Source organism: Sturnira hondurensis, unplaced genomic scaffold (genome assembly GCF_014824575.4).
Source record: "Sturnira hondurensis isolate 20B ecotype Veracruz unplaced genomic scaffold, ASM1482457v3 Scaffold0022017, whole genome shotgun sequence".
Classification (NCBI taxonomy): Eukaryota; Metazoa; Chordata; class Mammalia; order Chiroptera; family Phyllostomidae; genus Sturnira; species Sturnira hondurensis.
This window is the reverse complement of record NW_028094648.1, coordinates 7,354,472-7,366,622: the sequence shown is the minus strand read 5'-3', so window position 1 is coordinate 7,366,622 and position 12,151 is coordinate 7,354,472. Positions and strand designations below refer to the sequence as shown.

At 51.7% G+C, this 12,151-nt stretch overlaps 1 protein-coding gene across 1 annotated transcript in view; it reads right to left on the bottom strand.

The window, feature by feature from the left end:
- Positions 1 to 12,151, bottom strand: part of SCFD2 (sec1 family domain containing 2) — a 319,432-nt gene that overhangs the window by 7,331 nt on the left and 299,950 nt on the right. Inside the window, exon 8 of the mRNA XM_037034254.1 lies at positions 4,443 to 4,562. Coding sequence (XP_036890149.1) covers positions 4,443 to 4,562 — 120 coding nt within the window. The remainder of the gene's footprint in view (positions 1 to 4,442; positions 4,563 to 12,151) is intronic.

Below are 12,151 nucleotides of genomic sequence, written 5' to 3'. Positions count from 1 at the left end.
TATTTTTTAGGTCCAGTTTTGAAAAAGCTACATGCACACCAAATATTGAGCCCTAGGAATGGAGTGCTACATGAATGTGTGGGCAACACGCATGCGCCTACGAAAAGCGGTGGATGGTTGGGTCAAGTTGCCCGCTTGGTCTTCCTATTTCCTGAGCTGGCCTGTCCCTCTATTTTCTGGGAGGGTCCCTCCCTGTTATTTTTCTCCCACACCCCCAGGATTCTGCTGGCTTCCTGGCCACCACCCATCTACAGAGTTCAGCCTGAAGGGCTGTCAGGGCTTGAAGCCCTGCGCAGAGCTCCGAGGGAACAAGACAGAGGAGCGACAGAGCCTGCAGAGACTCCCACCTGTGGCCGTGGCTGTGTGCAGTGGGGTGGGGCGAACTGCTTCTCAGACCCTTTTGTATTCATAGTCAAGAAGGAGGGCCTTCTCCAACCACCCATAATTCTCTCTTCAGCACGTCTACCACCAACCCAGCCGAGAGTGGAGAAAACACTCCCATTTTAGAGTATGGTAACAGTCCTATGGGAGGAGCAGGTGTGAATACGGTCTCCAATTTCCACTGTTTTGGGCAATCCTTGTCACTTTTGTGAAAGAGAATTCATTTCTGGATGTGCCATTGATGGATTCTATCAGCATCCCCCGAAGGGCTGATCCCCGAATGCCTTTCTCATTTCAGCCACAGCCTTCTCCTCCATGCCCCTGCCACCTGAAGGATCGTCCCCTTCAGTTACTCCACCACAGCACCTGTGTGCTCCTGGAACTTATCTCTGGCTGCAGTTTTCGTGTTTCGTGTCAGCCACTCACTGTTAGCATGTGAGTTCCCTGGAAGCAGGAAATGTCTGGCTTGGTTGCTGCTCCGCTGCAGCACGAAGGCCAGGGCCCAACACAGAGCAGATGGATAATCACCAGCCCACTCTGACAGACATGCCTGTGGCTTCCTGTCCATGGGGCCATGCACACTCACGTAGGTATTGATTGGAGAAGAAATGGGTGAATAGCAACAGATACAAAAGACAGGTGGTTTCAGTTGTCTGTAGTCTCAGTACGAATCAACAAGTTGGTGTGGTCCCCAGAAAAGTCACTTTCGTCTACGCTTTCCTCATACAAGTAAAGGTTCCAGTGTCAATATCTGACACCCAATGAACAATCAAGACACCCAGCGCTAGGCCCTGTTTGAGGTGCAAGGAATGAGACAGTGAAGAGTGCAAAGGCCCGAGGCTTGAAGGGCTGGGGCCGGGGTCCTGTGGGGCCTTGCAGGCCGTGGTGGGGATGAGGACGTGGGCTGAGGCTGCCTCACAGCAGGGCACGGCTCTCGGGTCCATCTGAGTGCAGACAGGGACACCCTGGGGTTGAGGACAGCCACCACAGCAGTGAGGGCACTCTGACCACAGGATGGGGTGGGGTGGGGTGGCGAGGCTACTCAGTTTGGAGAAGAGCCGACCTGGATGGGCGATCTGTGGAAGGAAGATGAGCCTGATTTGCTTGTAAATTCTGGGCAGCCTGATGCTAGCTAGGCTTGCGCTGATGAGTGAGAGCTCTGAGGAGGCTGACTGGGACTCGTCTAGAGGAGGTGCAGAGCAGTCACATCAATGAAGCCCTGTAAGACTCCAGGGGGCTTCCGTGGGAGGGGCAAAGGCTTGTCACTGGAGATGGTCATGTGGAGGCTGGATATAAAGACAGGAGGAGTACTGACTTATCAGATACGTGTATTGTTTCCATCGACGACCAAGTCTGAGTTGCTCTCTTGGTTGCCAGAGATGTCTCTGAGAGTCTCTTGGTGCTCAGGTTCGGTTTAGTCCACACATGTTCCCCAGCAGCAGTGAGCCTAAGCACAGGTGGCCGTCACACGGGTCTAGCTTGCGTGCAGCCAGAGCAGCAACGCCTGACCTCTGCGCTCCTGCAGCAGGAGGCTGCTCATGCCCCAGGTGTGGGCAGAGGGAGCTGCAGGGTCCAGGCGGCTGGGAGCCTGCAGAGCTCTGAAAAAGGGAGAGCTGCCTTCACACGGCCACAGCCACGCAGCAGGCACCCAGGTAATCCACCTCCTCTCAGAAACCTGGAGGTCGAAGGGCACGAGGAGGAAGAACTTCTTGAAATTTCCCTCCACCTGTTAACTCTTTGGGGTACTTTTTGCACAAAGGACAGGGAGCAGTCAAGGCGGCTCCTTACCCCCAGGATTCTTTGAGATGCTCTCTGCAGATGACCGAGTGCAGGTCAGGTTGCAGCAAAGCCACAGAGGATTCCGGTTTCTGTAGTCAAACTCCAGCCATTGGGCTTTGAAAACATCTGCATTTTATCCCTTTAGAGTGGGTATTAACATGTCTGTCAGGCTGTGACAATGCGGAACTGTTCTGAAGAGCTAAGAATTTGGTTTGCCATGTTAGGGGCAGTGAGAAGTGTGCTTTCTGATCGAAAAATAAAAGTCTTGCCGAAAAGGCAATCGCTCATGAAACAGACCCTTAATGCCACTGACAGACAAGCTGTCAAACGAGGCAGAATCTACCACATTATCAGAAGCTTCACCAGCTATGCGGTGACATGTGAGAGTAACAGCAGGAAGGGTTGCAGCCAATGACTGGTCACTCCCCTGCTCAAGAGTCTCCTGTAGCTCCCTAGGTACCCAGGTCCCATTTCTCAGTTGGGTGTCTGGAGAACAGTGGGGACCAGGTCTCCTCTGCTTCACCAGGTGGCCCACTCCAACAGCACCATCTCAGTCCTCCTGCAGCCAATCAGGGCAGAGACCTCAGGGCACAGACCTCGGGGTGGAGCTCCTGTGCGTGCTCAGGCCTGGGGAGCCGCAGCCTTTGTCTTGACAGAGCTCCTGTTTGCTTGAGGAGACTAGGCCTGTGAGTAGGAAGCAGTGAGCAGGCAGCTTGGTGCTGCACTGCACAGTATGGATTTTGGATGCCAGCAGAGATGCAGGAAAGGCCTGGAACAAGAAGCAGGACTCACAGAAGGCAAGAAGGAGGGCACAGTTGGCTGGCTGCTGTTACTATCACCTGTCGTGGTCATAGCTGGTGACACTTTAGTAGAGGGTTGAATCAGAAGACAAAGACACCGCAGACCCAGCAGCCAGGCCTGGGCTGGGATCCCACCTGGTTTCTGCGCAGTGGTGAGCAGTTTCCTGCACAAGCCAGTGGCCCACCTGAAGCACCAGCTGCTCCTCTCTGTTTTGCTTTCTCCAAACCACAGAAAGCCGCTCAGCTGCATGCAGAGGTGGCCCAAAGCCGAAGATAAACCCTCAGGGGCCAGTCACAACTGGGGGGTGCTGTGGGAGGAGACTGTGTGAGCAGATGTCCCGGACCCCCAGATGCCCAGCAGCACAAATCTGAGGTGTGCGAGAGCTGCTCCTGGGGCCCCGGGGACCTGGCCTCAGTGACACACAGCCACACCACCCCAGTGAGGCATCCTTCCTGGGCTTTCCCACTCTGCTGTTCCTCTTTTCTGATTCCCTCACTCCTGCTTCTTGGGATCGCCTCCCATGTAAACCGCCCGCTCTCCCACCTTTGTCTCAGGGTGCATTCAGGGTGCGTTCGGGCGAACCCACCAAAGCAGGGTTTTCTTACTGAGTTACAGGCTCTGCTTCCCCGACCAGATCACAGCACCACCCCCAACCCCACCGAGAGGCAGGGCTCCCCTTTTCCCGAAGTCTCTCTTCTTGGTTATCTGTGGCCTCACACTAGGAGCCTCAGCCGCTCCTGCAGAGCAGGCGGGCGGCCTCCTCTGGAGGTGGCTGATACTGAGTAGCCACCACTGACGGTGGGGCATGTACCAGGCACAGGGCTAAGCAGCACATTCTCTCTACTCACCATATTTAAGATTCACATCAACTCAGCCCCGTTTCCTAAATCAGAAAACCTTTCTCTCCTAGATCACCTGCTAGTAAAAGGCAGAGGTAAGGTTCAAACACAGGCCTGTAAAACCAAGAGGTCCATGTTCTTAACCACCAGGTCGCTTATTTGGGGAGTGAGGTGGGACCCGACAGGAGGCTACAGAGGAGAAAAATTCTACACTCGTCGTTGTTTGACAATGCACCTTCCCCGCTCCTCCAGCCAGGTCCTCTGGCTGCCGCACCGGGGAGGTCGGCCTGGGAGTTATCCTCAAGGACCTGGAGCTGGGAGAGGAGTGAAAACGCTTGCGGGACTCAGCGCTGATTGGACGCTAGAGAGCATATGCAGGAACTGGGAATAGGGACAACAGCGTGTCAGCCCTAGAAGCCCAGAAGCAGGAGAGGCCTGTAGAAGGAGAGCTCCCCCCTGACCCCCACAGGGAGGATGGCTGGCCTGGGGCAGGCAGAAGGAGAAAGCCCCTTGGGAAGGAGCAGGTGGGAGAGGAGAAGCCGGGATGGAGACGGGAACTCCGGGAGGCCCCACGAAGGGCCCTCGCCCGCCCTTCCCACTCCTGCCCCAGGACTCTCATTCCTATCACCCACGACTCTGTACCTGGGTTCCTGGCTTCAGGGATGGCACAAGGTCCTTGATCATCTTGGCTTCAGAGACTGTGACTCCACCCACCACAAAGAGGATCAGGAGAGGGTGGTCGCTGGGATGAGGCCGGCTCACCTGCAAAACAAACCAGCACCAGCTCCACACGGGCGTCGGTGCGGCGCCCCATCAGACATATGGGAGGCCCTGGGGCTGCAACCCCCATAAAGCAGGTGGGGTGGGCGACCCTCAGAGAGACTGTGGTTTGTTAACAATCAGATGCGTGGGTCCTTTGTGAACCCATGGACCAGGACAATGTATAACAGGTCACCTTATTACATCCCTTCAAATAAATATTTTACTGAAAGAGAAGTCCAAGGAGTGGGGGCTATTAAAGAAGAAGACTGAGGAGCAACTTATTCCTTCCTTTTCAGTCTTCCATTCTCAGCATACACGTGCCCCTTCTCTGTCACACAGCTGTTTATTTCCTGGGCAGCGCCTGCCACAGCCCGGGGTTTCCTTGTCTGTTTGTCCCTCGTTGGCTGTCTCCTCCACTGGAACATGAACTCCACCAGATGGGGACCTGGCCTGCCATTCCCAGCTGAACTTCCAGCTTACCTAGTGCAGTGTCTGGCACACAGTAGGTACTTCATAAATGTCTGCGGGATTGATGAATGGTGGAAGCCCTGGGGAGCTGGTGGTGAAGGGTGTAAAAGGATGAAAGAGACCAGCGGCCCACTCTGGAGGAGCTCACAGTCTAGTGCAGACTTCACACCCCGATGTCCTGCAAACCAGCCTTGGCTGAGGACTTACTCTCCGTGGAGCACCCCACTAGAGGCTGTGGGGAATTCCTCCTGGGGCCTTAAAGTTTCACCAGTGAGGTAAAGTATGTCATAAACAAAAATGAGAGTCACTCACGGGAACATCCCAGGAAATGCAAAATGAACTGCACACTGACTGAGTGACTAATTAAAGGGGACAAGAGGGGGCTCCTGAAGGCAGCCGTTTTGGGGCCCCATCTGGAAGCCAGAGTTGGTCCGTGGAGGATCGGCAGGAGAAGAAGAAGGGGTGTGAACTGAGTTCTGGAGGCCAGCGCCCACCAGCGGGGGGGAGCAGGCTGGTGGCCCGGCCAGGACCTGGAGCATGGGGTCGTTACAGGAAGATGCTGCTGCCTGCTCACTGAAGCAAGACCAGAGGTGGGAGAAACAGGCTTGCACTCCAGACAGAGGCGGTGAGTGCACGCACTAAGTGGCATTCTCCAACGCACATGCCCTGATGGGGGCCACTGGCCAGTCCCTAGTGGTCGCAGGGGCGGGGGGCAGCAGGCTGACCGGAAGCCCATTCCGTTCTCTAACACCTCTCCAACTCCTTTCACAAATGGGTTCTTCTGGCTACCTTCCCCAAATGTACCCACTTTTCAACATCTTATTCTAAAAATACTTTAAAGATATACATTAAGGGTTTCAAGTTACATAAGTTACTCCCTGGCTTCTGGAGAGGAAATTCAGTATGGAAAGAAGGGAGAGAGGGAGGAGGGTGGGAGGGAGAGACTGCAAGGGTGATATCTCTAAACCTCTTCAAGGCGGGTGCTGGTGAATAAGCACTGGAAAAAGTCAGGAAGCTCTCTGATCTTGGAGAAAGCCGGTCACTCCTACCGCCTGCCCCCTCCCTGGCCCGCTTCCTGCCCTGGAGCTCCCCTGCCCTTGACTGCATCCGCTGGCCTCCCTCTTCTGATCCTTGCACCATGCACTCAGGACAGTCCTGCTTTTGCCCCCGTTCCCCCAGAACAGTTCTCCAGTGAGAACTGCTCTCACTGAAGTCACCGATGGCCATCATAGGTGGGACTCAGCAGACACCTGGCCTTCATTTAACTGGTCATTTCTGTGGCATTTGTTACAGCCGATGACACCCTTCTTGACGATAGCACTCTCTTGGTTGCCCCTTCTACCTTTCCAATAATTTCTTCTCAAATTTCTCCATAGTTTCCCTTTTTTTTGGGGGGGGGTCTTCCCTTTTAAATACTGATGTCATTTAGGGCTCTATCTTTGGCCCCTTGCCCTTTTCACGTGATACATCATCCCTGAAGGACTTCATCTACTCACATGCCTTCAGCAACATTTTATATACTTCCCAAATCTCTGTCTTTATCTCAGACATCTCGGTTGAGGTCCTGGATGCTTCCCAGCAGCCCCAACTGCAACGGGTTTCACATTTGATGCACAATCTTGCCCCTTGTCCATGCCCCTCCTGACTTTCTAACAGCACCTCCACCATCACAGCTGCCTGAGCCAGATACCTGAGAATCGCTGTCTCTTTCATCTCTCAGGCCAAGTCCTGGTAATTCTGCCCCCTCAAATTTAATAATCTCTCCTTGATTTACACTGTCCCTGTCCTGGTCAGGCTCGTTCCTTCCTCACTAGATTACTGCCATAGCTTTCTAATTCACCTCTCTGTCCCTGGTCTGGCCACCCCCCCCCCCCCCCCCCCCCCCCCCCCCCCCCCCCCCCCCCCCCCCCCCCCCCCCCCCCCCCCCCCCCCCCCCCCCCCGCCCGTCCCATCCACTCTCCTCACTCCTGCTTGAGGAAGCTTGCTAAAATGCAAATATTTATGCCCTGGCCAGGTGGCTCAGGTGGTTGGAGCACCATCCCATACACCAAAAAGGTTGTGGGTTCGATCCCCAGTCAGGGCACATACCCGGGTTGTGGGTTTGATCCTGGTCAAGGTGTGCATGGGAGGCAACTGATGAATGTTTCTCTCTCACATCAGTGTTTCTCTCCTTGTCCCTCTCCCTTCCTCTCTATCTAAAATCAATAAACATATCCTTGAATGAGGATTAAAAAAATAAAATGCAAATATTTATATATAGTACCCACTATATTAACTGTTTTTTGTATTATCTTATTCAATTCTCAAACATCCTAAGGAGGCAAACAAAAGCTTTAGTGGATTTTGCAGACGAAGACCTTGAACTTAACGCACAATGCACAGTGACTAAATTGTCGGACCAGGGGCCGGAGTCCGGAGCCCGCAATCTAACACCCATCAGCTCCAGCTCCTGCTCTCATTCTTTCCACAGAGCCTCACAGTTTTGAGGATAAAGTTCAAACTCCTTAATTCAGTGCATAAGGCTCATTTAACGTGGCTTTGCTTTAAGAGTCTATTTTTATCTCCTCCACACACACACAATTTGCTGGAGCCATTCCCCATAAATTGAGACTTGCCTAAATGCATGGTATTTATTTATTTGTATTGGAACATTTTGTCAAACATATGACACTTTCCTAAACATTTGTACTGGAAAGAGCATTTATCACAAGTGTTCAAGTCGATTTATTTTCACGAAGTATATAAACCTGTGTGATTAGCACCCAGATCAAGGAACAGAGAGCTGGGACCCTGGAGACCCGCTATGGCCCCGCCTGTCATTCCCTCACCAAGGACAACTAACATTTGACTTGGAACACCCAACACTGTACCTTGCTTTTCTCACTCTCCTGTACTCTGAGACTTCCCAGATCGGTAGGAAAGATATACAGCCCACGGGCACTCATTGGGACCACCGCTGGGTTTTGGCCTCTGTCTGTACCACGATGTTCCAGTTTTTAAGGAATTTGAATTTCATCTGCATCCTATTTTTTTATGTAACATACATAGTTTCCTCTGTGTAAAGTACTCTCGCCTCCTCTTCTTTACCTCCTTTCCTCTCAACTCCCTTTAAAAAGCATCTTCTCCCTAACCACCTCTCCACTCCTGCCCCATGACCTAAATCTGTCAGGTTCCCCTGCCTTGACCTTGTCAAACTGGACTGCGGCCTCGATATATCTGTCTCCTATTCCAGACTGTAAGAGACTAGAGGGTAGGGACTGGTCATTTTTACCTTGGTACTTTTAGGCTCTGAGCATAGACCTATTTTATGGTAAACTTTCAACAAACATTGCACAAATAAAACCAGTGAACGAACGAATGAGACCCACGGGTTAGCTGGAGATGCTGCTTTTCTTACAGGTCTTTTAGAAACTCTCTTTGCCGTATATGTGGTTCTTACTGGTTCACTGACCTGAAGTGACTTCCAGCTCTACCAACAGTTGTTTCTCACTTAATCCTGGGCCAGAAACAAAACTGGCTGCAGAACTTCAAGTGAACGGTATGTTCTCCAAGGCATATGCTTTCCATAAGAGAGCCTGGACTCTATAGCACATTGCGAGAAGCTTGGAAGGAGATATTAAAAGATGAAAAGGAAAAAAAGAAATGAACAGCAACAAGAAAGAACAATACCCTGGGGCCAGGGAGTTGAGGGAATGTGGATTTCGGTACAAATAGATGGGTCTGATTAATGCATGTGGCTGTTTGCTATTTTGGTTTCCATTTAGATTTATGTTTTGATACCAGACTTCCCTTTTAGAACACGCTGAGTCAGCAGGCTATTGGACAGTGGAGTCTTTTCCATCAAAATAACACATCTTATAATGCACAGCACACGGCTGAGTCTTGTTTGTATGTGAGCTCACGGCGTAAGGCCCTTTGGAGATGAAAGACTGAAGCATCATTACTGCCACTGCAAATACACAGATTTAGAAAGCAAGGCAGGCCCTCTGCTCTTTCTTTCATTTCCCGAACTTTCACTGGCCATGACTTGAAGACCCCAGTTCTGGTCAGATAAGATCAGTTCTTCCCACCACCCATCCCAGCCTTTGAAGAAGAGGCTGCTGAAACCTTCCTTGCAGCTGTGGGCCCCAGAGCGCTCTCTGATGTCCCAGTCGGTTTCCATGAGAAGGGCTTCCGCTGCGTCCAGTTCCTCTGGCACTCCTGAGTTCTGGGAATCCTGCTGCCAATTCTCCATTCAGTTCCTCCTCACGTGTGACTCCCCTGTCTCCAGCACAGGCAGGGGGCAGGCCCCCCGTGCTGCAACCGTGGGCAGGGAAGTGCAACAGAGGCTTGGGCGCCAAGGGCACAGGGCCAGAGAATAGCCATGTTGACTTTGAAGATGGTTGGTAATGGCTGTTCTCCTCACAGGGATTAGTAGGAGCACTGCCATCGCTGCCGAATGCTTCATGTCTAGTGCTGTGGTTTTTCACCTACTCATCGATCCACTCCACAACTATCTACTGAGCGACTCCCAGGAGCCAGACCCTTCTCTAGACTTCAGGATTCGGCAGTGAAAAAACTAGAGAGGAATCCCTTCTGTTGGAGAACTCACATTTCAGTTGGGGAGAACATGATAAAAACAGTAGGTAATGGGTAAGGAGGAAGGTAGTAAGTGCTCTGGAGTAAATGCAGCGGGCTGGGGCAGACTTCTCTTGATGCATCCCTTAGACTCTGCCAAGTAGGTAGAAGGTCCCTGTTATAGACAGAGACGAGGGAGCCGTAAAGAGGAAAAGGAACGCGTCCTCTCATTTACTCCCACACCCAGCCACTCAGTCCCACTGGGGGAACCCACTGGCACTTCACCTCTCCCCTCAGCCCTCCCAGAGTGCCGACTCTCACTTCACCTGCCCTCTGTAGCCCGATGCCAGTCTGGCCTCGCGCCCTCCTCTCTCTCTGCTGCCAGGGCAATCTCTATACAAAAATCTAAACTGGCTTATCCAGTCCTAAAACACATTTAGTGGTGCCTCATTGTTTTTGGTTAAATTTCTATCCTCCAGCCCTTTGTGATGTAGCTTCTGCCTATCCGAATCTGTCTTCATATTCTTCCACTCCCTACCAGCCATTCTCAACTCCAACCATTCGGAACTACCTGTAATTCCTTCCAGGTACCATGGCGTTTGGTCACTTTGTTCCTAACTCCTACTGATCAGACCACATTCACCTCCTCTGAGAAGCTTCGTCTGACTCGGGGCTGCTCCTGCTCTGTGCCCTCGCAGCCCCTCTGCACAGCAGTTACCTCTCCTCCCTGCAATCCTCAGTCTTCTAGTCCATCACCCTAACAAGCTGCAAGCTCCGCAGTGACCTAGTCCACAGCAGGTGGGCATCTCGTTGGCCTCTGTACCCTCTTTACACGCCGCAGGGAGGAGCACACAGGTGAGGCTCTCAGTGATTGCTTGCCAGCAGACGAAGTCTGCACGCTGTCCAAACCAAACTTTTCTTTTTGTTTACTCATGCCTACCAAAGCCCACTTCACTAGAATTTATGGATCATATCTAGCTAATGTTAGACAAAAATCAACCTCTACCTCGTAGTATGGAGTATAATTAAGAAGAAAAAAATAAAAAAAACAATGTTATAAATAGTGTTGCGAACAGAAATTCTAGAATGGGTACTTACTTAGCCAACACACACCAAATGCTGAGATGCTTTCCTCTTGTCAGAAATGCCATTAAGTGTAATTGACCTAAGCCAACAGTTCATCTCTCTGAGACTTGCCTGTCTTGTGTCAACAATGAAGAGCTGGATGAGATGACCTCCAGGCATGTCCAGGTCTTACAGTCCAAGGATCTGACGTCAAATTTCACCTGATGCCCATGACTTCTGCCCTTGGTCCCCACAGTGTACTTCACCACTGTCGTGGATGCTTCTGTGGGTCTTTTCAGCCCACATGTGAACAGTCTGTCCAATGACCTTGGCTATGAGGCGGGCTCCTGGCAGCCATGGAGTTACAATGTGACCCTGCCCCTCAACCGTGTTTGAATACTGGTCTGAGAAAGCATCTCTGACCCCGGCTGGGCCAACTCTACAACCTCCCTGGGAATTAAGGCTTGACCTAAGATAGAAGAGGCGGAATCAAAGCTGAGCTCTTAAGAAGAACCAAAAGCTGTGGCATAGCTCTCCGGCCATTCACCAACTAACTGTTGCTGAGCACCTCCCACAGGGCACTCCTGCCCCAGGCCGGGCGCTGCTCTCAGCCTCTCCTGCAGCCTAGAGCAAGTCCCAGAGGCCCTCCAGACTCCCGAGGGCCTCCCAGCTCTCAGTGCAGTGCTCCCTGAGGCCCACTGCACCACTGCCTTTGGGCTCCCTGAGACACTCGTTGGTCCTCACAACGAATGATCCTTTCCTTGATTAAGTTAGTGCAATTTGTTGGCACTTTAATAGCAAGTGACTCCACTGTCACCAGCAGCTTTCCAGGGCCTGCCTTGTGAGCCATTTTCTGTGGCCCCCACGGCAACGGAGCTCTCGTACAAACTCTGATGAGGGGCCCAGAGGCAAGCCCTGGATCTCCCGGGACTCTTCTTGATAAATCTCTTATTTTTTCTAACTAAACTTAGCCATATAAGAAATGGAACAACAACAAAACTTCTTACAAATACAGATAAAAAGAAATAAAATGGCCTCATGCAATTTTTAGACATAAACCACCCTCGTCACACCAATCCCAGCCGAGAAAACATCTCGACAAATCATGTCCTTTAGTCAAAACAAGCTGGGGCCCCGACACATGGAGCCGATATAAAGTACGTTGTTTTCAGGGGACTGAAATCCAAACCACAAATTCCAGAAACGCATTTTAAAAGTGCTGCCTATTAGACATGCTGGTTTAAAATTAAATTAACATTGTAGTGAGAGGGGAAAGGTATGCTTCGATTTATTTATTAGATCACTATCAAGCTTTCCTCTAAGGAGATCAAGGTGGTCTGAGAACAAGCATTCGGAGAGAAGACTTGGCTGTTTGAAGAGTGTCAGCTTCTGCCAATGCTGTTTCTCTCTGGTCTGATACCCCCTCCCGCTAGGGCACTGCCCTTTGAAGCCAATGGCTTTATGCGGCTACCCACAAGCCCCTCCCCTGGTTGAAGACA